General features: G+C 40.4%; 6 protein-coding genes across 8 annotated transcripts; 1 reads left to right on the forward strand and 5 right to left on the reverse strand.

Annotated features, from left to right (window-relative positions):
- Window positions 1-58: 58 nt before the first annotated feature.
- On the reverse strand, window positions 59-5,046 carry Pgi (glucose-6-phosphate isomerase). The gene is made up of 11 exons (XM_043422566.1): window positions 4,753-5,046; window positions 3,984-4,077; window positions 3,707-3,898; window positions 3,188-3,268; window positions 2,836-3,051; window positions 2,376-2,615; window positions 2,119-2,299; window positions 1,906-2,024; window positions 1,506-1,734; window positions 1,324-1,390; window positions 59-1,243 (listed from the first exon to the last, which is right to left on the reverse strand). Exons 1-11 carry the CDS (start codon window positions 4,881-4,883, stop codon window positions 1,120-1,122), a joined length of 1,674 nt encoding a protein of 557 aa, XP_043278501.1. The 5' UTR covers window positions 4,884-5,046; the 3' UTR covers window positions 59-1,119.
- Window positions 5,047-5,284: 238 nt separating this feature from the next.
- On the forward strand, window positions 5,285-7,887 carry LOC122411929 (TATA binding protein). The gene is made up of 5 exons (XM_043421049.1): window positions 5,285-6,082; window positions 6,313-6,443; window positions 6,544-6,787; window positions 6,861-7,059; window positions 7,186-7,887. The coding sequence occupies exons 1-5, from the start codon at window positions 5,783-5,785 to the stop codon at window positions 7,260-7,262; spliced, it is 951 nt and encodes a 316-aa protein (XP_043276984.1). The 5' UTR covers window positions 5,285-5,782; the 3' UTR covers window positions 7,263-7,887.
- On the reverse strand, window positions 7,742-17,155 carry LOC122411926 (cilia- and flagella-associated protein 44). 2 transcript variants are annotated; one of them, XM_043421043.1, is made up of 27 exons: window positions 17,033-17,155; window positions 16,635-16,822; window positions 16,383-16,545; window positions 15,986-16,125; window positions 15,457-15,899; window positions 15,161-15,363; window positions 14,825-15,073; window positions 14,568-14,749; window positions 14,339-14,477; window positions 13,985-14,264; window positions 13,632-13,899; window positions 13,236-13,515; window positions 12,766-13,154; window positions 12,578-12,691; window positions 12,416-12,463; window positions 12,049-12,247; window positions 11,784-11,972; window positions 11,512-11,709; window positions 10,714-11,428; window positions 10,347-10,645; window positions 10,082-10,278; window positions 9,803-10,020; window positions 9,577-9,719; window positions 9,029-9,409; window positions 8,650-8,903; window positions 8,157-8,463; window positions 7,742-8,078 (listed from the first exon to the last, which is right to left on the reverse strand). In XM_043421043.1, the coding sequence occupies exons 1-27, from the start codon at window positions 17,153-17,155 to the stop codon at window positions 8,073-8,075; spliced, it is 6,315 nt and encodes a 2,104-aa protein (XP_043276978.1). In that variant the 3' UTR covers window positions 7,742-8,072. The 2 variants fall into 2 exon arrangements, with proteins under 2 accessions (XP_043276978.1, XP_043276979.1); XM_043421044.1 differs by having other exon boundaries at window positions 7,742-8,463; window positions 16,635-16,935; window positions 17,033-17,149.
- On the reverse strand, window positions 17,129-18,906 carry LOC122411928 (GDP-D-glucose phosphorylase 1). The gene is made up of 5 exons (XM_043421048.1): window positions 18,512-18,906; window positions 18,019-18,302; window positions 17,837-17,939; window positions 17,438-17,753; window positions 17,129-17,366 (listed from the first exon to the last, which is right to left on the reverse strand). Exons 1-5 carry the CDS (start codon window positions 18,713-18,715, stop codon window positions 17,233-17,235), a joined length of 1,041 nt encoding a protein of 346 aa, XP_043276983.1. The 5' UTR covers window positions 18,716-18,906; the 3' UTR covers window positions 17,129-17,232.
- A 153-nt stretch (window positions 18,907-19,059) lies between these two features.
- Window positions 19,060-23,730, reverse strand: LOC122411927 (zinc finger protein 12-like). Of its 2 annotated transcripts, none has more exons than XM_043421046.1 (3): window positions 23,441-23,730; window positions 21,281-22,843; window positions 19,060-21,192 (listed from the first exon to the last, which is right to left on the reverse strand). In XM_043421046.1, exons 1-3 carry the CDS (start codon window positions 23,606-23,608, stop codon window positions 20,368-20,370), a joined length of 2,556 nt encoding a protein of 851 aa, XP_043276981.1. In that variant the 5' UTR covers window positions 23,609-23,730; the 3' UTR covers window positions 19,060-20,367. The 2 variants fall into 2 exon arrangements, with proteins under 2 accessions (XP_043276981.1, XP_043276982.1); XM_043421047.1 differs by having other exon boundaries at window positions 21,281-22,839; window positions 23,441-23,555.
- Window positions 23,731-24,221: 491 nt separating this feature from the next.
- On the reverse strand, window positions 24,222-26,814 carry LOC122412368 (SET domain-containing protein SmydA-8-like). Its single transcript, XM_043421838.1, has 6 exons — window positions 25,932-26,814; window positions 25,708-25,861; window positions 25,458-25,614; window positions 24,861-25,237; window positions 24,668-24,768; window positions 24,222-24,560 (listed from the first exon to the last, which is right to left on the reverse strand). The coding sequence occupies exons 1-6, from the start codon at window positions 26,619-26,621 to the stop codon at window positions 24,405-24,407; spliced, it is 1,635 nt and encodes a 544-aa protein (XP_043277773.1). The 5' UTR covers window positions 26,622-26,814; the 3' UTR covers window positions 24,222-24,404.
- Between the last annotated feature and the right edge of the window lie 13 nt (window positions 26,815-26,827).

Genomic DNA, 26,827 nt, shown 5'->3' on the forward strand with positions numbered 1-26,827 from the left:
CTATCTCTTTGTTTGGTGGCCTTGGGTGACGAGCCGGGAAATAAGGAAAATGAGAGAAGACGATTATTTTCTTTTTTATTAATACAAACGTCAACACGTTTACGATGACTCTCTGATTTGTGCAAACCAGTTTTTATTCTCATAGGCTATAACGACAATCGTTATTTCAATATAAGTTTTCCATACTTTAACGATATATCGAGTGGTAACAATATATTAATTTCTGTGACAGCTTCGGCGAAACGGATTACAAATATGACGCCTGGTGCCTAAAACGTACCTCGCAAAAATACGGTTTTAGATTCGCGAACGAAAATAAAGTCTAAATCAGTCGAATGAGGAGTGTAAGAAAAAATCTTTATTAAAACGTGATTTAAATATTCTGAAGTACGTGTTTTTTGTAAAACTTTTATAAAAAAAAACCTATTTTTTTCCTTTGTGTATTCGCATGACAACCCGGCTCATTCTTCATTCGAAAAATAAGTACCTCGAGCAATTTCGAAGCAATGAAGTCCTGAAATGCCTTTGACAAAAAAGAAGTTAATTCCTGAGACCACACAAAAAATTAACCGAGTCGCGACGGTAACGCCCACCATCGTTTATCTGTTCCGCAGAGTTTTCTAATAAGCAGTTATACATAAATACAATTATGGCAATACAACTAGAGCATGACGCCAGCTGATAATCATATGTACGACGAATTACAATACTTCAACCAATTAATATAGTCTTAAGATCGTTTCGCGAGGAATTTATTCAACGAAACATTCTCTGCACGAATGTGCGATATGAATTAAAAGACGAGTTTTAACTCGAGATTTCGAAACTGTTTGTTTTTGTGTTTTTGTACTGAATGAATTTTCCACGAGTATCCTCTTACCAAGTTCTCAAATATTCTCTGGCCGTCCTAATTTCTCGTGCAGATAGGGGACTGGGACTTGGTGATGATGATGAATCTAATCAGGCCTTGTTAACTAATGAATAATAGTCTGGTAACAATACGATGCTGGATTCGTTACGCAGCATCGGCAGTATTCTAGCCAGCGTTTTCATTCCTCTTCACTTCGATGATCGATGCTACACGCGTGACAAGGATCGACACGAATCCTTGCTGCTTGATTAAGCACTGTGAGCCTTGATGAAACCGATCAAACCGTTCGTCGACGAATCGTGGCTAGTGATTTTATCTGCGTTGTTCAACTCCGGCTCGATCGCTTTTGCCAATTGTTTCCCCAATTCCACACTGAATCAAACGGATTAGGTTTTTAAAGCGTTTCGCGTCGAAAAAATTTCTCATTGATGCAAAAACAAATGTTGACTCACCCCCATTGATCGAACGAGTTTATGTCCCACATAACTCCTTGAACAAAGATCTTGTGCTCGTACATTGCTGAAATTTAACAGAAAATTCATAAATCAATCCAATGCTTCAACGATGGAATTCGGAAGAATTTGTGTTGCAAATTGTTTCGCCATGATTTTTAGTTTAAGTCGAAAAAACTTACCGATCATGGCACCAAGTGTGAATGGTGTGACTGATTTAACAAGTAAACTGTTGGTCGGTCGGTTTCCTTCGAATACTTTATGAGGCAACAATTGCTTAACTTGCTCGGCGGAGATACCGGATTTTTCCAACTCGTCCTGCGCCTGAGCAGCACTCTTGCCTTTCATCAGAGCCTCTGTTTGAGCCAGGAAATTCGCAAGCAGAATTTTATGATGGAGAGTCCCTTCAACCTTTGCGAGTAAAAATCACGCGAATAGAGCACAAAACCGTAAATACAGTGGACTGAGAAGAATCTTGCCTCTAAACGTACGTCAAAAAACAGCGATCGAAGTTATTTTCTTCGTAAAACAAGGAATGATGACCAATCGCAATTTTTTATGTAAGCATTTAAGTGAGTTTACCTTATTATGCGAATTGACAGGAGCAATGAAATCCGCTGGGATCAATCTTGTACCTTGATGAATCAATTGGTAGAAAGCATGCTGGCCATTCGTTCCTGGTTCTCCCCAAACGATTGGACCTGAAATTTTGCGATAAATGGAAGATTTAGGCTTTTCTCAAGACTTTTCCTGGCGGAAATACGAGTTTTCGACTCGTAAATTTGATTTTCTCACCGGTGGAATAATTAACGGTTGCGCCCGAACGAGTCACGTATTTTCCATTGCTTTCCATGTCGCCTTGTTGGAAATATGCGGCGAAACGGTGCAAATACTGATCGTACGGGAGCAAGGCATGAGTCTCTGCTTTGTAGAAATTGTGGTACCAAATTCCAAGGACCGCAAGAATTACTGGAGCCTGAATAAATCATGGTTTTTTCACGCTTAATCATTGTCATTGATAAAACAAATTTCATTTGCTCTTTGCTTCTTACATTTTTCTCCAGCGGAGCCGTACGGAAGTGTTGGTCCATGAAATGCGCTCCTTCCAGCAATTTTTCGAAATTGTCGAAACCAATGAAAAGACAAATGGATAAACCGATAGCGGACCAGAGAGAATAACGTCCACCTACCCAATCCCAAAATCCGAACATATTTTTCTCGTCAATACCGAATTCCTTGACCTTCGCATTATTAGTCGATAGAGCGACGAAGTGCTTGGCGACTGAGGAGTCCTGAAATAATTCAGTAACAATGCATATCCATTAATCTGTCATATTATTCATTTGTTCATTCATTTGGCGTAAATTAAATTCAACAGAGAAACTTTTTTGTGTGTTGTTTTTTTGCTATGAAAAAATAGTTTTATATTGAAGAGAAAATTGGGGTTTTTCCTGGAATTGCTCAATTTCAGCGTACTATAAAGATGGAAAAGTATGTGGGATATTTCCTTACATCCTTCAAATGTTGCAGAAGCCAATGTTTCGCTGAAGTCGCATTTGTTATTGTTTCCTGTGTCGTAAACGTCTTCGAAGCTATTATGAAAAGAGTCGTTTCTGGATTAAGTTTTTTCAATGTTTCTGCAATATGGGTACCGTCAATGTTACTGACGAAATGAACCCGTGGCCCAACTTGATAAGGTTTGAGGGCTTCGGTCACCATCAGAGGACCCTGAAACAGTAAATATCCTTCATCAAAATTTATCAAACGAAAAATCATAGAAAACAATTAAAAGGCGTTTTTCATGAAAAATTCGAAATATATAGCCCACATGAATCTAGTTTGAGGGATTAACTATATTACTTACCAGATCTGAGCCTCCTATACCAATATTGACAACATCCTCAATTGCTTTACCCGTGTGACCTTTCCATTCTTTGGACAGAACCTGAATAATAAAGGCTAAATATGATTATTCAGATCTTTTGAATGAAAATATACTAAAAACGCAAATTTCTATGTATTGAATCTTTGTTGCATCATATTGCGTCAACTATTTCATCATTTTTTCACTACTCCAATAATCACTGAAACATCAAAATAAGACATTTAGTGAAAAATTGGAAGAATTTCAATAGAAGTAAATACTTGTGCAAAAACTTCCCAGGTATCCAAACTCATACACAAATCTTTAAGTTGATATATATTTTTTTTAATTTGATAGTGATCTCATTCGTTGTGAAATAATATAAACTTTTGACAAATACAAACTTATTTTCAAAAATCACAGAATTTAGGATTGTCTTATTTTTTAGGATTCCATAGAAAAAAATTTGAATTGGATATTGTCTGTAAATTGTTTCTGAATGTCATGTGTCATGCATACCTGATTCGTGAATTCTTTCATGTGGGCAAGAACAGCATTGACATCTGGCATGACATCCTTGCCATCGACCATGATAGGTGAATTTTTCCTGTTACGCAGAGCAGTGTGAAGAACGGCTCTGTTTTCAGTAAAATTGATTTTTTCTCCAGCAAACATGGCATCTCTAGCCTGTTCAATTTTCCTGGCTCGTGCCTTGCAACAATACAATTTTTTAACATTATTATTCGATAAGGACTCCTCACAGAATTTCAAAGAAAATACAACATTTTGGTTTTACCAGCTCAAACAGAAGTCGGAGTACTTCATCGTCAACACGATTCTTGGAATAATCCAACAGTATCGGTCCATCCTGAGGAGTCTCCAAGCTCAAGCTGTGCAATGCAAAACAGTTTGTTCATCCACAAATAATAAATGTAGCAGGTCACAAACAAATATTTTTCCTTTATCAAAAGCATGTTGAGTCATTTTCCATTCAATGTTGTTTATTTAAATTATTAATTTTCTTATTGAATCTACAAAGTTAGGTCTACAATTTATTATTTCAGTTAATTCCATGTTGAGCACAAAATTTGTCCTTTTAATTATTTGAGAAAATTTATAAAAAATATGAAAGATAATGCAACAAATTATTTGAAAGATCTATTTTTATTCATCTTCTCTATTTTTTGTTGTCCTTATGCTAATTTAGTCAAATCATGGGATTTTACTTGTCATAAACGATTTCTAGTCAAAGTTATTTTAGTTTGAATCGTTGGAATGATATGAACAATTTTGTATTATAGAGGAAACAGAATCGAGAACGGGAAAACTAATACGAGTAACGGGATTCATGTAGGATCCGATTACAATTCTCTGACGAAATATCGAATTTATTTTATGTAATTGTTGCATCCAATTGCATTTCTAAATTTCACGTTCAATTATTAACAAGAGATTGAAAGACAGTAAAAGAAATTTGCAGGAAAAGCAATATAGAAAGTGAGCGAAGTTTTGAGTGAAGTCAAGGTCATTCAAAGGTCATAACAGAACTTGTGGAATACACTCACCTCAATTTATCGAATCGATCGGGATTCTTTTGAAATAACTCGGCAATGTTGATTTTAGAACCGTTATTGTCGAAATAGCCTTGCAGCTGAGCCCACGTTGATTCTTCGGTTAATTTTCCTTTCATATCCATGATTTTTGTTGCAAAAATATGCTTTTTTTCTAATGAAAAAGTTTGTACGAATTGGAATTCAAACGAATTTAAGCTTCTCCGAAATCTCACGCGACGAGCTTTCTCGTCTTTGACCGGCTGTGACCTTCAAGCTGTGGAATGATAATCGAGCCGCCGCAAGCGAAGAGCGGAAAAGCAGAATATACGAGAGTACGCGAAGACGTGTGATTACGAATTTTGTACGAGAGGCCGCGCGCGCGCCTTGTGCCGGTCCTGCCGGTTACACACCTCCGTGAACTTGGCAGTTTGTAACCGCTCCGATTATTGGTATAGCGGAAACCAACCCAGCCAACCGAGCAGCTGGAGGATGCCAATGCAAAATTTCAATGGGGAATATGCACGGTGGGTAATATGCGCCATACCCCCGTTGAGATAACCAATGCGCATGAAGTTTACCGCACAATTTGAGCTGAGATTTTTTAATTGCTCGGCCTCGGCAATCTCGGCATCATGCCGATAGCAATGTAAAGAGACGGTTTGCGTTTTATTGAGTTGAAAAGTTGGTTGATATTCTTTCCCGGCATTTTCATATCGTTCGAAAATATTGAGCGTTCCGAGACGTGGAAATTTTGAAGGTTATGGGGTCGTTTGAATCGGTGGCAAGTACAAGAGACTCTAAGTTCTCTTCGATTCATTTGGCAATTTGAGAAAGGTGGTTTGTAAATAAAAGAATTGATGAAGCATATAATGCGATTAATTTCAAGACTGTGATCAAGTGTTCAACGATTAGAAGAAAATACAAAATGTTTTTTCACACCCGGATGGATTAGCGCTAATTTTTCTCTTATCTTTTTGAACGAGCAATTTATGATCGTGACATATTTCTTGTGACAAAGAGACACGAATCAATAAAAATAAACATGGATCAAATGTTACCAAGTCCGGGATTCAGCATCCCCAGTATCGGCACACCTCTTCATCAACCGGAAGAGGATCAACAAATCTTACCCAATGCTTTGCAACAACAACAGCAGCAGCAGCAACAACAACAGCAACAACAAACCTCGCAACAATATCAAATGCAACAACTTCATTCTATGAGCCCAACAATGCAGGCCAATTCCATGATGATGCTTTCTACTCCCCAAAAAACAATGCATACTTATGCACCTACGCCAACTTTTGCTACACCACAGAGTCTCATGCAACCTCAGACGCCGGTAAGAGTCATAACGACAATTGGAAATTCTCGTTTGAAATTTCATATTAAAAAATAAAATATAACATTAAAAATGATGATAGATCAAGCTTGAGAAACCTTATCATTATTGTCTTGAACTTGCAGCCGTGGTGCCATTTGACGGCATTACAAAAAGTTGTGGAAAATTATTTGTTTCCATGTAGCGCCCAAAACGATCTAAAGATCGATAATTATTCTGTTATTTTATAGCAAAACATGATGTCTCCGATGGTACAGCCAACGAGTCAAATAGCACCATCGTCTATAGGTCCGTCGACTCCCGGACCAATGACACCGATGACTCCAGCATCCGCAGATCCTGGGATCCTACCCCAATTGCAGTGAGTAAAAGAAACCATTCGACAATTACATTCCAACTAAAGCTATCGAAGCCAAACTACAATTAAATATTGACTGATTTATCATCTTTCCTCTTGGCAGAAACATTGTTTCCACTGTCAACCTGACTTGCAAGCTGGATTTGAAGAAAATAGCTTTACACGCGAGAAACGCCGAATATAATCCAAAGCGATTCGCTGCCGTCATTATGAGAATTCGTGAACCAAGGACTACGGCTCTTATTTTTAGTAGTGGAAAAATGGTCTGTACAGGAGCCAAAAGCGAAGAAGACTCTCGCCTCGCGGCTAGAAAATATGCTCGCATCATTCAAAAACTTGGCTTTCCAGTGGGTAAACTTAAAACAGCTGTTGAACACTTTATGATTATCTGAAATAATTGATATTAACATTCGTCAACAGGCCAAATTTTTAGACTTCAAAATTCAGAATATGGTCGGGAGCTGTGACGTTAAATTTCCTATTAGACTGGAAGGACTCGTTTTGACACACGGTCAATTCTCTTCCTACGAGCCTGAATTATTCCCAGGCTTGATTTATCGAATGGTCAAACCTCGAATCGTCCTCCTCATTTTTGTTTCCGGCAAGGTTGTACTCACCGGTAAGTTATTTTCTCCTGACCTTGCTATGTTCATTGAATATTTCGACAACGTCTCGACTCGAAATACAATCATTTGGATCGACATGAGATTCAGAAAAAAAAATTAAAAGAACAATGTTCTTGCAGGTGCTAAGGTCCGGCAAGAAATTTACGAAGCGTTTGACAACATTTACCCAATTCTAAAAAGTTTTAAGAAGCAATGACACGATGGAAAATTTCAAAAAGAACGGCATCTGACATTAAGAGCTTTTTTTCGATGCTTCGATGACATCATCGATATTCGGACCGTCCCAAATCGGTTTGTGTTTTTGGTAAGATTCGTGAACGCGAGATTCATCCAAAGGATCAAACTCTGTGACTGGATTCCTGCGTCTGTCGTCATTTTCATTTTCTTGTTTCTCAAATCTTTATCATCGTTCAAACTCCGTCAGGTATTTCGGAACCCTTTTTCATATGTCAATTGAATTACCGAACCTTGTTTTTTCTATCAAGTCGCCGAAAAACAATCAATACGAAGAAAAAACGTTCCGGACGGTTCGATTTCTCGAATTTTCCGGCTGATGATAGCTCGGAAATATTCGTAGTGCTCATGATCTCGTGCAATTGCCTGAACGTTTTCCGGGATCGATTTATTCGATCGAATTTGAAATTCGATTACGACGAACATCGAAAAATCACGTTAGGCAGTAGAAAGTGAAGTGTTTATCACAGTATGCAGGAGGAACAATTTAAACATATGTAAATATAATGTAGGATATCTTTCACATACGAAACAACTTTATATATAATAGTGTACGAATATATTTATGACCGAACTTGTTGAATTAAGGAGAAAATTCGGATGAATTATTTTTTCAAGTTATCGTTTATACATCTATATGCACTATTTTTTTTCTTAGATCATTCCACTTATTCACTGAGTCTACGATGACTCGTACTTCTCATATTATCTTTTCACAATAAATTCGTCATTTTGTAATCAATTCAGCTTTTCCTTAACGAGCTTTGCTTCATTATTCCTGAAAAATGAGAATATAAAAATTAAATGACGATCGATCGGCTCGAAGCTACGAACTTTATGATTTTCTCGTTCTTACACGCGAAGTCGGGTCTTCTGTTTTCTCGCTTTCTGTCATTTCTTCTTTAATTTCTGTAAGTGTTCGGAAAGCGTGTTCCTTCAAAACCGCTAGAGTTTCGGCGTCCGAAACCGTTTGCACGTTTTTCAATAAATACTCTATAGCGTCCTCAATCTCGTCGTCATTTTTCAAATGTTTTATCAAGTCGTTCTCAATTCCGGCATCACCTTTTATCCCCATGCTCTCCAACAAATCTGTTATCTTTTGTTTCATATTCCATCCAATTTCTGAAAGGCTCGTACCGACTCCTCGAGATTCTTCCTCAAAACTGTCAACAAAGTTTTCAAGTTAAACAAATTTTTTTATTAAAAAATCGTTAATAAAGCAGGAAAACGCAGCTCCTGTCTTCCCGCATTAACTTGCTCAAATAAAACGCGTCTCGATGAAATTCGAGCTAAAATTTTTTTTCGATTTTTTACTTTTTATTCGCTGATTTGCATGCGTTGCAACGAACCGTTCAACAATTTCGTCCAGGCTTTCTTTTACCGCTTCCCTCATGGCTTCCACCGCTTCCTCGTTTCCGTCGGGCAGAGACCCAAGAATTCGATCGACCGAGCGTTCAATTCCTTCGCGCATTTCTACTATTCCTCCTTCGGTCGGTACACTTTCAAGAACTTGTTTAAAAATTTCACGATCCGCTCCCTCGCTCCCTTGCTCTTCCTCCTCCTGCGCAGAGCTTTCCAAAACTCTTGACATTAGACGATGCACCTAAAAATCGACGCACTTTTGAATTATTTCGACTATTACTTTTCTTCTTTATTTCTCGATGAAAGCATTCGAATTAGCATTGTTTTTCAATATTCTTCGAGGAGCAATCGGACTATTGTGCGAACCATGGCAGCGGCAGAGGCGATTGTACGTGAATCCTCTTTTTCTTCGTTCAATTTTTTTTCCAATTGCTTTTCATCCTCCACTCGATCCTCGTTTTTCTCGCTGATGTCAGTTTCGTCACAAGTCGCTTCCGTTAGGAATTCGTTTTCGGACCTGCTATCCGGATCCAGCGAAATGACGTTCATCTCGTCGTTAGATTTGTCAACGTTTCTCAACAGATTTACACTCTTTCTGGCACAGATCGTTGGCAGCGGTCTCGTTTTCAAACGCAAGTTCCTTATATCATTTTGGAAAAGCTTTCTCTGGTTTCTCTGATTTCTCATTATACCCTCCAACCGATCCAAATCCTCCTTATACTCGAGCTCCATCTTCAAAATCTTTTCCTTCGGAATAATAAATTCGATCGATCAGACGCAACGACAATCAGATTATTCAAACGGAAAGTATTGACATTGAGATTTCGATCTCGAGGAAAAATTGACCGAAATCACTTTGTCGAAAACAGTGAATAAAAATAGAAGAAATAGAGAAAAAAAAAATGAATTGTTACTTCCGATTCGGGCTTGTGTCTCAAGATTTTTTTCAACTTCATACGTTCCCCTTCCAAGACCGTGATGAAGCTCAGTTTTTCCGTGTTGTCACGAACGAGATTCTCAAGAATGCTCAATTGCTGATAATATTTTTCTTTTACCGCTACAACACAAGAGCGCAAGACGATTTATTTGAAAAAATGAAATTCTCAACGATGATATTTCTTTCTTCGTTATCCCGCTTACCTTGGATTTTTATGTCGAAATCTCTCGTCATTTCTCTCACGTCGGCCCTAACGTCGTGAATCATTCTTTTTAATACAACTTCGTACAAATAGTCGATGGATATTTCGCGTCCAAATTTTTCCATCATTTCCTGCTTTATTCTACTTTTCAGTTTTTTTATCTCTCCCTCCATGTGTTTACAATCTATTTTCATTCGGTGCAGATGCGTTCGATTCTTCCTGGTTGAAAAAAGTTTCATTGAATCTCGTGTTAATAAAAATAGGAAAACGACAAACTCACTTGTGCTTTTCTTTCTGATCTAAAGTTTCTTGCTGCAATTCACCGACTCTTGTGTACAGGCGGGAAAGTTTTGTTTTGTCGAAAACTACGCAATCGCGAATTCTCGCGACTCGGTTATCACCGGCCAAGTGTTGGAGTTGGTGGAACTTGAGTATGACAGTCATGTCTATGTCGTTGAGCTTTTTTTGTTTTTCGCACTGCGATGCACGAAGGAAGGCAAAATCATTTAATTATTCTGTACACAGGACTCGTTTTTTTTTCTCACCATAAAATCATCGAGATCCTTCCGATTGGTCTTCAGTTCGCCGTCGATTTGTTTCCATTTTTTCGTTTCCCCGTCAACTTCCTTGCGCAAAGTTTCAATGATTTTTTGAGCGTCTCGAATCTTGTGCTCGCACTCGTAACGCTCGTCCCTCATAGAAAACGCTGAATCATACAATTCTTGGTCACAACCGATTGGACAAATATTTTCGTTGAGACGAAGTGGCCCGAGATCGTCGCTCGCTAGACTTTTCCCATCGTCCTCGCTTGAACTCGAGTCCGAACTCGAAGGTGACGATGAGTCTTGGAATTGAGAGAAAAAACCGAATGTTAAAAAGTCTTTTTTTAGTCAAACAAAAATAACGTCGTACCATCGTCAACGTCCTTGGGTGGCTTGAATTTTTTCTTGTAAATACGTTTCAAGAAATCAGCGAATTTGTTGTCGCTGACCATTCGATCGAATTTCATTTCAAGGTGTTTTATGTTATCGTGCAACTTGGTGATTTCTTTGTATCTCTGATCGATCCTGATGGTCGTAGCTTGAACTTGAAGATTAATTGCGTCACGTTCTTCCATTTTTCTTGCAACTTTTTCAGTAAGAATATCCTCCATCGACTCAAAATCTTGGAGTACTATCAATTCCTGGTGAAGAGTAAGTAAGAAAAGATCAGAATAAACGCTCTCAGCAGTTATTTCGAGTCTTTCTCGCTCGAGCTCGTCCAGTCGATGGTCCAAGCTTGCGTAACTCTTTTCGATGCCTCTCAAAATCGAATCCTGCTCGTGAACTTTTCTCGATGCTCTCAAACGCTTCATTTCATGTTCCCACGGAGTTTCTCTTTGGTCATTCGCCTCGAGGGATTTCAACAATTCACGAGGAACGCTCACGCGAGCTTTCGACAGTTTTTCCGGTTTCATAACTTCCAAATTTTTAATCGATGCGTTCAATTCCAACGCAATCATCTTCTCGTCCAGCAAAAGCACCTCGTACTCCTCCTCCATCGGATTTATTATTATTTCCTCGCTTATCGACATTCTTTTTCGTTTCGTAGCTTTCACTCGCTCCGCCATTGTAACATATTTTTCCAACTGGATCGCGAATATTTGCCATTAGTCGATCTGCTAATGGGCACAATTTGAAAAGTAGCTAAAAAAAATATATAACGTCGTACCTCCAAATTTTTTTCCGGAAATTCGATGTTGTCATCGATCTCCGGAATGATCGGCAGTGGCTTTATTTTTTTATTCGGTATTTCGGCATGGATTTCTTTTAATTTTCTAATCGAAGCAAAAACTTGAGATCGAAGGGCTAATTTTTCATCTCGAATGGCGTTCAATCGAGAATTGAAATTTTGACGAATATGATGAGTCTGAAAATCGATTTAGATTTCCCGTTTATTCCTCGAAAGGTCTCAGTCGCTTCGGTTACGATTCGCTTTAATACTTTTTTCCTGCAATCCAATAATTCTTTGTATTTCGTCAGCGTCGTTTCCCGCTTCTCCTGGGCCTGGCTAAAATTCGGAAATGCCTTCAATTTATAATCCCCGATCGTATTTTTGGCTCTTTCGATCGCAGCAACGTCCTCGGGATGATTCGAATCGGGATCCGGCCTCGAGGCGTACATGGCTTTCCACTGTGAAAATTTTCCAAGCAATCTCGTTTTTGTATTTTCATCGAATCGGACGATCCCGTCAATGTTTATCCCTCACCTCCCTCTTTCTTGCTTTCATTTTTTCTTCTCTCTCTCTATATTTTCGTAATAATTGATTCGCCTGAATTGCCAAACGATCGAGTACCGTATCAGGGTCCAAACCCATTAGCAAATTCTCAACGCCTCCGAAATTTTTTTTCTCCTCTTCCTCCTGCTGCTCCGCCACGTCCGTCTTGTCGATCTTCGTATCGAACATCCTAAGGGACACGTAATATCAAATTAATAACAGGAAAAAGAAAATCATTCGTTGGCTGTGAAGGGCGTGCGCTTCAAAAACCAATTAATTGGCGTGTGTGCATTTGTCTTGAAAAAATATGCGTGATCAAGAGCTCATTGGCTAAGGTTGATAATTCCTTGGCCCATACTTGTCTCGATTCCCTTCCGCGGCGTACCGCTCGCTAGCCCTTTCGCTGCTTATCGAATAAAAAATAACGAAACAACATTTTCGATTATGGATTACTGAAAATGCGGTGAGAGCCAGTTTCGTTTAAAATTATCAATCGTCCTCCTCCTCCTCTCGTTCGTACCTTCTAACAGCCTCGTTTTTTTCCTCGATGCGTTTCACAACCTCCGAGTAGATGCTTGCAAAATCGGAGCCCAATTTTCTTTCTCGCAGGGAATGGACTACCGTTCGAGGCTTTCTATAGAGAAGAAAAATAGCCCAGTTGAAAAAACTAGGTACGAAAGGGGCCTTGACGAACGCGCATTGACTCACGATATTCGAGAAACAGCGAATGGCAACTGAACAAGAGACTCGACGAAGTGCTCCATCATCTTGTGCAGTCCGAGCCGGCTCTTTTCCACCTCGAAAGCCATTTTTTTATGCACGAGATCCATTTCTCTTTTCAAACGATCGTTCAAATCGGCTGTAATTCTTGGATCCAATTCAAACTCCTCCTGGGGAATTTGCTGTGATTTCAAAATTCGCGAATTCCTTTCCAATATTGTTCTATACTCTTCGCTCAGATTCCCCAGTAGGGCGAGGCTCGCATCTTTTTTTCGTTTCGCTGCCGCAAATATTCGATCGTGCTCCGATTTGACGATGACCTCTTCAAGAATCAATTGCTGAGCCGATTCTTCGATATCTCGGACTTTCGATGTTGGCTGGAAGTTTGAAAAAGCCTATCAGTAGGTACGAACGCGATGAGAAATTTATCGCTCGGAACGATTTGCGTTCTCCCCTACCGCCGGAAGCTCCGCAGCCTGCTCTTTGGCTTGTTCGATCCTCCTCGGGGGCCAATTCGTACATTCGTCATTGATCTTGTAGGAGAACAAATTGCCATCGTGGCCGCAGGTGAGTAACATTTTTCCGTCGTAACTCAACGAAATAACCGGAATCAAACCATTTTTAGGTTCGTGCATCGGCAAGACCAAATAATCCGAGAAATCCATATCGTCGTGCGAGTTTATTCGACAAATTCGAATCTCGCCTCCTCCCATTCCGAGGAATAAATATTTATTTCCGCTAAAACAAAATGAATTTTGTAAATCGGTTGGTCAATGATGACAGATCAAATGCTGCTCCGTTCGAACGAGAGCTGGACGAATCGCGATAAGATAAAAGGAGAAAAATAATCGTACTAAAAGAAGCAACTGGCTATTTCGGTGTCGTCGGCGTTCGTTACGATGGAGCTTTTGACCGGCTCGATCGCTGGTTGCACTTCATCGGGGAAGGTTGGTACGAGGCTTTTGCTCGACGGTGGAATCTCGTACTCGTAAATATATCCCGCATCGTATCCTCCCATGGTCAACCAAATCGTTCCAACACCCCGATAATTGGCCGTCAATACTCTATTGGGTATTTCCGGTATATAAATTTCGGGTAAAGGAGGATCCTCTTCGATATCGGCTGAAATCATTAAACCGTCACCAGATAATCCCTCCGTTGGTCAACAGTTATTTTATTACAAAATTCAAATCGTCTCACCACGCACCGAGAAATTCTTCCTCGTCGATAGCAATGCCTGGATTCTCCCGTCGAAATTCCTCCATTCTTTCTTGTTTCGCCAATCGTTTCTTCGCTTTTCTTTTCTCCATTTCGAGTCTCGCCAATTCTCTCCTTATTTTCGATTTGACCGATTGAAATTTGAAGTACGTCGCTTCGCAATGAGTCAGTTCGTAGGTCACGCGCTTCCTGTTATTTTCAGGCTTTTCAGGCAACTTTATTTCCGCACAATCCCCGCGTTGACAGCCAATGAAAACCGTCTCAGACTCCTTATACAGAGATAATCAGGTTTCTTTACTTCACCATTTTCTTCGAAATAATCCCGTTTTATCGGGCCGTTTACCTGTTCCGGTTTCCAAGCGATGCAAGATACTCCGGAAGCCAATTTAACGTAGCCTACTGGCACGAGTTCCGGATAAGTTTCCGTCACGTTGATCGAAAATATGAAAATCGTCGAGTCCTCGCTCCCGCTCACGAGCAAACTGAAATTTCAACATTTTTCCATCAAGTTTTCCTCTCCTTCGTGACGAAGGCGTTTCTCTCTCTCTCCCCTTCCCTGCCTCGTTCTTAACCTGTTATTCCGATTGAGCGAGATTGCTGTAATGGTCGATTTGTGAGGCCTTATCGCCTGAATCAGTCGTGAATAATCTGTATTGATGTCGTCGGATCGATCCGCGTGTAAAATCGCTAGAGCAACGAGCCTTATGACTCCGCTCTCGAAAGCACAAGCGATGGTCGAGCCGGTAGATTCGATCTGAGAAAAGAATGACGAAACGAAATGAACCGAGATAAAAAAAGGCAACTGCGAGGAAGAGGTGGGAGAATGTACCGAGCACGGAAACCACACGAGCCTGCTGATACCCTTGTCACGAAATTTTTTCACCAATATTAATTTCCTCCTGGCATAATTATAAATGTGAAGATGACCATCTCGACCGCAAGTGGCGACGTACGGTCCCCAAGTGGATACGTCCATCCATGAAATGGGACCGGCGTGGCAGGTGAAGAGCTTTTGCGGATCGCGTTTCGGCTGCTCGTAAATGCCCAATTCCAAGAGCCACAGACCTCCGTTTCCATCCTAAAACGGATAAATCAAACGAAATAAGAGAAACTACACTAAAATCAAATTAATTGGCTACCAGGGCTCTTCCTCGTCGCTGCTTACTTGAGCATACCACAAATTTTCATCAGAATCATCGGGATTTTTTTTCATCATTGACAGAAGCATCGAAGTATCCTCCTCGGTTTGGCCTCCTTCTTTTATTTGAAACTCGTAAATCGGTTCATTCTCGAGAAATCGATCCTCGTCGGGTGGATCAGCCTGATCTATGGTCTCGTAATACCAAACGCGAATCCAACCGTCCATTCCTGTGGCAAATAAAGTAACATTAAAATCGTTTTGTCATCTCACTCGTCGTGCCACTGAACATAGTAATCGTAGACGAAGAAAAAAGGTCTCACCGATCGACACGAGGTCCCCATTGAGGTACTCGAATTGGCTGATTTGATATTTTCCATGGCACGAGTTTCGACTTTTTTTACAAACCTCCAGTTTAATCAAATCTTCTTCCCATATCAAAATATTGCCCCACTCGCATCCGGAAACGACTTTCTCATCGGGCATTGGGTAGACGGCAATGACATCGGAGATTTCGGTTTTGCCGAATCTTCCGAGCTCGCCCTGAAGCTTGAGACCGGTGAAGGTGCGAGCCATTTTCCAAAATTTCACATGTCCCGCGCCGCACGTCGTCAAATTACCGGGCACCGTTGGCGAAAACATTGCCTTGAAAATCTCCTGACCATGAGATTTGCAATGTAAGAGGATTTTACTTTTTTTCCAATTCCAGACCGTAATCATCGAGTCCGGATCTCCCCCCTGTGAAACTAACAATCGCCCGTCCCGGCTGCGATCATCGTTCATAAAGCTTCGCTCCCATTTTCATTTCGATAACGAGAGATAAAAACAAAGCTTGCCTCGGCTCCCGATTACCTGTAAGCCAAGTGGCAATACGATCTCGTCGTTCCTCCCCGCAGGATCCTCACGATTTTCATACTCGGCCATTCGTAGATTATTATCGGCGGATCTGTACCGTTCTCACCCACCGCGATGTGATCGATCGATGGATTTTTCTAACGCACACTCTTTTGTGTTATCTCCCGATCGTACATCACACGGATCGTCGCGCCATCCAAATGTTTTGTCCTGCCGAGTAATCCCACGGATAACGCGATCCTTCCTTTCACCGCGCTCATTTAACTCCGTTTGACTCGTTTCAATGTCAAATCGCCTCTCGTTAAAAAATATAAAAAATATCGCCCCGTGGGATTTGTCGTAGGATTATCGTGGCCGAACAGCGCGCGAGGCTTGAACATTTGAAAGGACTCACGGTGATGTGGCCGATTCCACCGCCCGTGGAACATCGTCTGAATGTCACGTCCCCGGTAACGGTGTTGAAAAAATGTATCAAATTCCCGGACGCAAAGATAACCGTATCCGAATCAGCGACGCACAGGTTGAAGAATCTTTGACAATCGTACCCGTAGGAATGACTGTCGTCTACTGTTAAGAAAAATATTGGCATGGTACTGAGTTTCGAGGATAAAAAATCAGTATAAAATCCATGGTCGTTCGAGGATACTCCAATTCCAATATATTGTGAGCGACAGTTCCATTCTCGGCTCTAATCGCTCCGGATATGTAATCCTCGGTATTGAAGATTTGAGAACTTTCCGGATCCTTGTTTTGAGAATCTTCTTCCTCGTCGAACCATTTCTCGTAGTCCGGCTTCGACCAACGATACCCATCATCGATACTTTCCATGATTATCTGCCGATTTTAGACTCAGATTATAACCCGTTTTGAGAGTTGTGACGATAATGACTCGTGAAAAACAAATTTCGTTCACGGTCGCTATGACGACGTTGCTGGCTGCGCGCTACCTACGGTCGATCGGAAGAAAAAGCTGTTGCTGCTGTACCAAGACAATCGATAACAACCGAAATAGTGAGTAATTCCCGGATCCGAATCTTTACTCACCGACACGAACTTTCGTTTTTTCCTTTGTTTTCTCGATTTTTCAAACATTGGGAACGACTTATTAAAATGGGACAAATGAATTTTTTTTTCTTCTGATTTTCCATAATCTTCTTTATTTCCCATACATTTCGTTCGAATAATTGCGCTCCTAGAGATGCGATGAAATTGTCGGGCTGACAAATTCATTTCTTTTTGATTCGTCAACTTTTTGCCCCAATTTTAGTGGCGATTTTGTCGACGATCTCCTTCTTAGTTGCATCGAAAGTTTCCCCCGTGACGTCATTGAACAAAGGTACGACTGTTTCTTCGGTCAAATTTTCGAAATCGTCTTTGGCTGCAAGTTGAAAATATTTTCAGTAGCCAAAGATGCGTCAAAACATTTTTTTTTGTTTTTCTATTACTCACATCGTATAATCAGATGTCCGAATAATTCGCTAACCGCGGGAATGAAAATTTCCGTGTTTTTAATTCCAAAACTGGCTTTCCTCGCCCAAATATAAATTCGAATATCGTCGTAATACTCGTCCTGTCGATCAGTTTTTGCTCTCGTTATGTAAACGTTGTGGGGAATTTCGTTCTGCTGCAGATAGTTTATCAGGAAATAGGCCCACGATGCAAAACTTTTCACATCACGATCCACAAAGGATGATAATTTGAAACAAAACCCTTTTGCCGGATAATTTTCCAATGCGAATAGAGGACCCTCCAATCCTTGCAACTCCTGAAATGTTTTCTTCTGAGCACCTTTCGTATTGGCTGTCAATGTCAGGAGCAAGGACGCTCCAAAAATTTCTCTATACGCACTATATGTTCGAGCAACATCTCATATTTCAGATAATACAAATGCCAGTGGAGATGATTGACGGAGGCATGAGCACCCAAACTATTGAATATTATCCTCAGATATCTGAAAAGGAAAAAAGATAAAATACAATATTACGGTAGATCAATACTTTTTTAAATTGATTCATGGATAAAATATTCACGGTGAATTGCTCAGTAGCAATAAATCAAGGACTTTGAAGAGGCTGGCTTCGGTTATTATTTGAGGCAAACAAGCCATTCGATTCGGCAGAAATAAACAATGTGCGTATTCTATGGGGCTCGCATTTACAGCTATCTCATAGTTTCCAGTAGTCTCATCTTCGATATTCAGCAATATCTCGCTTGCGTTTAATTTTGTAAAATTGAATCGATCGCGATGAAACGGTTGGGACATGGATTCGATACTTTCCGGAGGACGTCTCTTTGTTCCTCTCTCACAATTGAGCTGAAATCGAAGGAAATAATAATATACTCTGCTGTTTCAATGAATAGGCTTGAATAAATGCTATGTCGAGAAATTGAAATGAAGGGTATGGGTCAGACGGATAACAACAATGAATGCAGGACAATAAATAGTCGATGTTGAAGGATTTCAGTGTCGAAAAAATTCGAGGCGCGAGGTTAGATGACCAGCATACGCTTGCTTGTACAAACCTGAGCCAAAAATTTGTATCGACCTGGTAGTATTTTTGATTTTATTCTCAGTTTGTATCTGAAAACTCCGTGTTCTTCCGCCTCCTCCCACTTTTCTCCAAGAATATTATCGAATTCTGAGGGATTCTCATGATTTTTCACTGTATAATGAAAATGAACCGCTGGCACGTAACGATACGTTAACATTTTTCGTTCCTCAGTCATAATGAAATGAAATACTAATTGTTTTATCACGCGAATCACTCCTTTTCTGTCACTGCTTGTTCTGCACCGTATATGATGTCTCGTTTTGCGAGTCAACAAACATCACGTCAAAAATCACAAATCCAGCGCGTTGAGCATGCGCCGTGGTATCAACGGTTGTTCGAATTGGTTCGAATGCTTGACACGTGTGTAGCTTATTTGTTCACGAGCAATCCCGAGGCAAGACGACGACCGACGATGATACGACGGGTAAACAAGTGCAAGAGAAATACAAAAAAATGTAAACATACGAACAAGAATGTGATGAAAAAATGACTTTCAAAAATTTTAATATAAAACTTTACTACAAAATAACATTTTTATTTAAAAAATCTTAGTGATATAAATTTTCTGCATAAAAATGTTACCCACATATTATCAGTCCTAAATATCATAAACTGATTTCCCACCGCAGTTTTTCCCCCCTGCTGTTTGACATATCGTCATGACACTATATGTTCACAACAATTTTTTTCTCACATATATTAAAAGCGCTTTGCGAGAAAAAATTCACCTTTCACTTCTCAATATATTCAAAATTCACACCGCGTCTCCGATGGAAGATTCGTCAAAAGTATTCATTATTGTTAGTTCGTTTCATTTTTATAAAACTATCAAAGGGAGCAGTCAACAGCTCGATCTTTGCGATCAAATATTTCCCTTGAATTTTTACCAAACGTATCGTAAATCAAAAAGTGTGTAACAAAAACGAGTGGAGAAGTGAATCAAAGTGAAAATCGATTGGAATACTATTTCGAAAAACATAAAAAATCGTTTGCCACATTTTTGGGTGTCAACGAAAAAAAAATTGAAATGTGGATTCACAGTAAAAAAAATCAATTTTCAGTTATATTCCGAGCATATGAAAATCATCAGGTATTTCCCCGGAAGTTTCTCGTTGCCTCTCGAAAAAATTTTCGCAAAATTTTCATCAGTCAAACTTGAAACGTATGTGGGTAGGAACGCTTTACAAAAATACCCGATTAATTTTCAAGCTCGCGGTGTGTTCAGCGGCAGATTTTTGTTTCTCAATTCCAATACCAACTTCAACAGGTGTTTGGTATTTAACATTCTTATGCGAGGAAAATTGCCGCGAAAACGATTTTCTTATTCTATACGCACTGTCTAATCGTCCGGTCGCCGTACATTCAACATTAGGCTACTCGTCCAAATTATATATTGCTGAGAATTTTTATCGTGAGTACTTTCGTCATGTGACACTTTTTTTGACGAATTTATTTAATTCATATTTCTTTCCCGCTATAGTTATAACAATTTCTATGAATATTCACTTCCCTTTGCACTCGGAAATACATCATTATTGGTACGGTGGTTTCCGCGGACGACTAGACACAGCCTTTTTTCTAACCTTCTCTATAATTTTGACGTTTCCGACACTCGAGTTAGTTTACAAGCCACACTAATGATTCTTTGATCATTAGAGCTAGCGACAGTCGAAAAATTTTCGAAAATTACCACCGATATAACTTGGTCCTCCTGGTGGTAGTGCGTCAGGTCAGATATCGACCTCCTAGTGGTCGAAATTCGGGTAAAAAAAAATATTTTATCCCTCATTCTTGAGAATAATTGTCAAATATTGGATATTTTCTGCATTATATGTTCGGATAGATGGTGTAATAAGAGGTATTTTTGAAAGACTTGGAATTGTTGAGATTACAAAAATTAGGGTCTTGGACAGCAAACTGAGGCATAATATTATTGGGGAGAGTTTTGAGGGAAGGGTTATGTACGTTGGAGATAATGAATTGGGGAGTTGGTTGGATTTGTTCAACGGACAGAGGTTCCGATGATTTTCTTTGTGAATAAATCATTGTCTCCGATTGAGCATCGTTCTGATGATGTTCTTCGCCAAGCGGAAGGACCAAGTTTGTCGTCCCCGAAGACTGCTGTTGGGCTTTGCATTTTTTGGTGTGAGCATAGAGAGAACCGGCGTTGTTGTATCTCTTAGTGCAAATTTTACAGGCGTAAGGTCTTTGTCCTGTATGAGTGTAAGTATGTTCGTTCAAGGATGTTAAACGGCGAAAAGATTTCATACAAATTTGACAATGATATTTTGCCTCTCCGGTGTGCATCGTTATGTGTCTCGCCAATGTATTTGCTCGGGCAAAAGCCCGGCTGCAGTATTGACATATGTAAGGCTTTTCACCGCTGTGAGTTCTCAAGTGCAGTTGAAGATATGTGCTCTTGGTGAATGCTCTGCTACACACATTGCACACGTAGGGCTTTATTCCTGTATGTGTTCGCATGTGAGCCACCAATGAACCACTCTGGGCGAAACATTTGCTGCACACCTCGCACAAAAAACGCTTTTGCGTGTCTTTTACTCGCTCATGGCGCTCCATGTGGTTCCTCAACGATTGTTCTTGAGCAAAAGCCTTTGGGCACATCGGGCATCGATGAGGTCGATTGTGTTTCTCCTGAAAAATAATATTTTTATGTATAAATCATAATTAAGTAGAAAATTAATTTTCATTTTTTATTCGCGATTCCGTTGCAGTTTCATACCTTTTTGTTTCTACTATTTTCACTTCCATCATCGTGTTTGTTCTCGTTGTCGGTAATATCATTGTCGGAATCCGAATCAGAAGAGGCAAAAAATTCTTCCTTGTGTTTGGATTGTTCGTGCTCTTTGAGTTTGTCTATCCTTGAGAATTCCTTGTTACATGCAGAACAATGGAACTTTAAGCCGCTGTGAGTCGATATGTGTCGCTTGAGATTTCTTTTAGTTGCAAATAATTTGCCACACTGCGTGCACTGCAAGCCCTCCAGGGGTAAATCGTCGTCCTCGGATTCCCGGCCACGCTCGTTCGAGTCTTCCCAAACGTGATTCTCATCTTTCTCAAATATTGTTTCCGGTTCGTAGCCCGGATGGGTTTTCGCGTGTGTTAGGAAGGACTTTTGATAAGTGAATTGTTTACCACAAATGTTGCAGCCAAACTTTGTGCTTTTTTTGGCATCCGGTGTACCGATTCGTTTCTCCGTTCTTGCCTTCTCATCGTCATTATCATCGTCGTCGTCGTTCTCCTTCTCCATCATTTCCTGTCCGGCGTTGTACTCACGAATCTTCTCAACGCAACCGTGGCGACTGCGACAGTGACGATTTTCATGATTCGTTACCAAGTGGTTCTCCAATTTGGCAACGTTTTCAAATTCTTTATCGCACATTGTGCATGCATAACGATGATGCATTTTCTTATTGTGTATTTCAGTGTGTCTGTCAAGAGAAGTTTTTGTGCCGAATGTTTTGATGCAATTGGGGCATTTGAACCTTTGAGTTTTCGAACCTGGAGGTTTCCCTTTGTCCTTACTTTCGAATCGTTCTTTGCAAACCGGCTCCGTGAGATTCGTATCGTGCATCATACTTTTCTCCTCCAAGTTTTCATTTGGGTTGTTTTCTTCGAGGCTCTTGGCTTCTTGAAAATGACACTCGTCTTCGTCGGACGATTCCGTTATCATCATTGATTCCGCTTTGTAAGAGACTCCGTTCAGATTAGAATCTACCAGCTCGCTAGTGTATTTTTCGATCAAAACGTTCATTGATCCGTTTTCTGCACCGCAGTCGGTCATTTCTATCCTCCTGTCACTGATTTCCTCGCAAACTGCGTTTCGCATATCCGTCAACGACTCTGTGAGAACGCATTCGTGATTCGGTGGCGGCTCAATTTGAAAAATAATCGGTTCGTTGTGCGACACGTAATGATGTTCTTCTAAATCATGCACCAAGCCGTGGCTCCCGGGTTGCCCCCCCAAAGTTTCTACAAGCCCGTCACACCTGCTTGTTGTATTCTCTCCGCCTCTGTCTCCTCCACATCTTTCTCCATCTCCTCCTCGATCTTGAGCTATTTCGTCGGCTATTGCTTCTGCTATTGCCGCATTCACAGAATGCGACAGTGTTAGTATCTTCTCATTCTCATCCTCATCCTCAGCCTCGCTCATTTCTTTTAACATCAGAAGCTTTCGAAATTTTGCATCGGACTGCTCCACTTGTCGCTTAAAACTGTACGACACATCCAACAGTCCACGACAGTTGTGACAAATTGTCGTTGGTAAACCATCGCCCTCTTCTACCTTTCAAACAAAGAAAAACATTATTTTTTCACAAAATCATTACCAAATTTAGCAAAAGTTCATACAATTTCAACAATATAATTTTATTCTCTCGTCACATACTGTGGGAATTCCCAACTCGTGTATGATCTTTCAACTTTGATCTTTATTTCTCGGATTAGGTACAACACATAAAACTTAAAAGAAGCAAAACTCAATGCCACCCACATGTAAAGGTATCTTTTCTGGCTCGCCAGCAAGCCCTTTTCGATCAACTGGTTCGGGTTTGGATCATTCAAATTTTCTGTTTGTCTTTTGATTGACGAACGTAAAAGGGAAAATGAGCATAAACATAAGTGGAAAAGAACGTAAACGAAAAATTGTATGAAAAAATTAACATTAATGAAATGAAGCTTTGGAAAATCTCTAATCGATTATTGCTTACAGTTTCATTTTATTTGCATTACATCGCCACGATGCTGAAGCGTTTGTGAATAGTGATTTTCGAAAAAAAAATACGCACGAGGAAATGGTAAAGAAAGAACAAGAAAAAACAGAGTGAGAACAGAGTAAACAAACGACCGAGGGGGAAAAAAAATAGAATGCAGAAATCCTAACCTGTACGGCAGCGAATTCCATTATTTTCCTAGGTATCTCCTCGTTGGTAGGGTGAAATATTTGCCAAACTTGGTTGCATTTTTCGAAACAGATGCGACACTCGTTGTTCGATATTTGCAAATTAATGACGGAATTTATTACCGTCTTATCATCATTCGTAATATTCATTGCTCTCTCGCGTTTATTACCGCTCCGGTACTGATGGTATACTGATTTTCAAGAGAGCAGTGAAACCGGAACCTCTTTGTTGGAATAAGCAAGAAGAAAGATTCATTCATCGTTCTCACTGAACTTTACTATTATACTGGAACGTGAACGCAGCGTTTCAAGAGAGATAGAATACGTAGGCGCAGTTGTCTCTGTCGGTACAGTCCACCAAAAAAATAATTATTTTCTTCATACCCCAAATGTAAACAAACACCTACACGTCAGCAAACGATTTTCTGCTCGGACTCTACAATAACAAAATGCGCCAGCGCACAGGCATCATGTAAAAATCGGAGACAAAAAAAAAGGGATGACTCTTTTTATCGGAACACTGATGGCCCGTTAGGTCTAAATGAGAGTGCGCGTTTCAAGTATGATTACGCAGTTCAATTTCAATTTAATGACCATTCTTCTTCTTTCTGTATCTCGACACGTTTGCCAACTGGCAATTGCATTTGCTATCTGCTGCGAGCAAATGCAATTGGGGCGGACGTTTTTTTGGACGTGTGCGGTAAGAATCCATCGTTATTCATTGGAAAAATAGAATATCGGGAATGAAAATAAAAAAAATTGCTAAATTTGCAATCATCATCATAATTCATCTCGTCTCAGTTTATTTGCTTGCTGATATATCTTTATTCGATCGTGTATTATTTATTTTCACTTTCATAATTTTCTATGTAATAATAATTTAATTATGAGAATACAAATTATTTGTGCATGCGACTTTTCAAGTTGGAGAGGGAAAATAATCTGGTCAAATTGGCGACGCGGTCTTTTCTAAAATCGTTTCTATTATCACATCCATTTCCCGTAAATTTTTCAGAGCCTGTATCGCTAACTTTCCCTCCGGAAGTATCGTGGGTTCGTGACGTAATAATTGATAAGACTCGGCCAAAACTTTTCTCGATTCCTGTTGGAAAAAAATAAAAATGATTCAGAAATTATCACGTTTTCGTGACCGTTGTCAAATGGAAAATGTCTTCCCATTCACGTTTTTCCAAAAAGACTGTACTTTACCATGAGCAAATTGCACGAAGCTTCGGGAGTTTGCCTTCTAGCAAATTCTGCAATCCCGGCGTGCATCTCGAACAAAAGCATTCCTCTGATACGGTTCTCAGCTATGGAATTGAAAGAATCGAAGAAGAAAAATGATTAGTCTTTTTTTGTTAGGCGAATGAAGAGGGCGCGTTCATACATCGATATTTCTAACCTGGCACAAGAGTTTCATAAAGAGTGCTGAGTTTTTGACAGAGAACTATTTTGTCATTCAAGAGACGATCAGAAAGAGCGGGTAAGCCTCCTGTTTGCTGGCCAATTATCAGTGCCAACGCCGTTTTGACATCGACGTTATAAAAGTGATTATCGTGAATGATTTTATAATGATTTTCGATGAATTTGTTGCAACTGTCGACATCTTCTTTCCTCATGTTCGACAATGCGATCCCAATTTTTTCCTGCAACATCTCGACTTGTTGCCACGACAAAGTTGATTTGCATTTCGAACACGCGTAATCGGGATACTCGGGATCCTTCTCAGGATCCTCGGCAATGATGAAACTCGGTGGAAGCATGTCTCCGTCGCAATCCCTGATCAACGTTTCAGTAAATTTTGAGGCTATGTGAGAGCTCGCAAAGTTCAACATCCGGGCAAATCCCTCCATTTTTGTTTTCCCGATTGAACGGCAGAGGGGAGTTCAGTCGGCTCGGTCGATTTGCCTGGATGTTTCACTTTAGCCGGGCTCTTCGTAATATTCACGTAATCAAGTCGAGTTATCAATAAATTTGGATCGGAAAATTGAAAATATACTTTGCAATGCATTTGAGGGCGTTGAACATGCTCCCAAATTCGGTGGGATCCGTGCAACGTTCGCACGTGCAATCAAAATATTTTGTTTGTGCCAAATAATGTCTTCGATCAACGACACCCCAAAGTGGATCTGTGTAGCAAATCGATATGTGATCCCCTGAAACATGCACCGTATTATTGTGATGACGCTTCCGCGTTGTTTTCACCGCAAAAACCATCGTATTCGCCCTGCTCACGGATGAAATTCAACCTTTTAGTATCGGAACTGCAGCTCTGATAACAATCCCGCCATTTTCGGTGAAACTTTTGGAACAATTGGCACGACAATTGTGCTCGATGTAAGAGGCTCGATCGTAAATAGCAACGTGAGGATTTTCCGTAGTCGGCACTTCGTGTCCGTTTATCTATAAATAGTAGATGAAGATAATGGAGGAGAAGCATGCGAGTACGTGGGTTAGAAGAGTCGAAGCGAACCCGTAAAATTCCAACGATTTTGGCTATTTCGTCGGCGGAAAGGTGCTCGAGCTTGAAAAAACGTTTGACAAAATTAGCGACGTCCATCGGAGCATCGAGAATAGGGCCCTGCTGTAGTCCCTCTTGTTCGGAAGCTTCTCGGCAATGATCCTCGAGATCGAGGAGCCTGCGGTAAGCCTCCGGGTCTTTTTCGCGCATCGCGAGTGCGCGTATGACGCCGATCGATCTGTAAGTCGGATGTGGAATTTCGAAATCGTTTATGCTGACTTTGGAGCCGCGGTTTTTAATCGTGAATTCGCATTCGCCGGTGCTATCGTGATCGTTGCAGTCCCGACACAAAGGCCATCCGCATACATCGCACTCCCGTGAATAATCGGCTCTCAAGATGGCGTAACAGCCGAGACAAACCGGCGGTGTGCCCTGAGGCGGCCATGCCAGTAAGGCTTTTTCCTCCCTCAGCACGATCGTACCGATCTCGATTTTTCGCTTCGCCACGTAATGCCGACCGACTTTCGAATCAATCGCGATTTTAAAACCTTGACAATTTTTCGCGTGCCTCTTCCAATCCAATTTCTGATGTTCTCGCCCGCAATAATAAATCGATTTGCAATCGCTGCACTTTTGTTTCGCTTCTACCCCGCAAACACCGCAATTTTCTTGCCTGTTCACCCGCTCCGGTTCTCCCGACATCGTTCCCTCCCCCCTCCCTTTCACGGACCGCTGCTTATTCAACTGCTACGTTATTCCTTCGATTTTTCAATATTACTTTATCGCGACAGTCGAATCGGAACGAACGATTACAAAATCATCCCTTTCAGACCGTTTTCACTATTTCCTCGCGGGGTAGAAAAAAAAGCTCAAACAATACGAAACTCGGCGAATCAACGGGAGCGCAA

The sequence above is a fragment of the Venturia canescens genome, chromosome 6 (assembly GCF_019457755.1).
Source record: "Venturia canescens isolate UGA chromosome 6, ASM1945775v1, whole genome shotgun sequence".
NCBI classification, from domain to species: Eukaryota; Metazoa; Arthropoda; class Insecta; order Hymenoptera; family Ichneumonidae; genus Venturia; species Venturia canescens.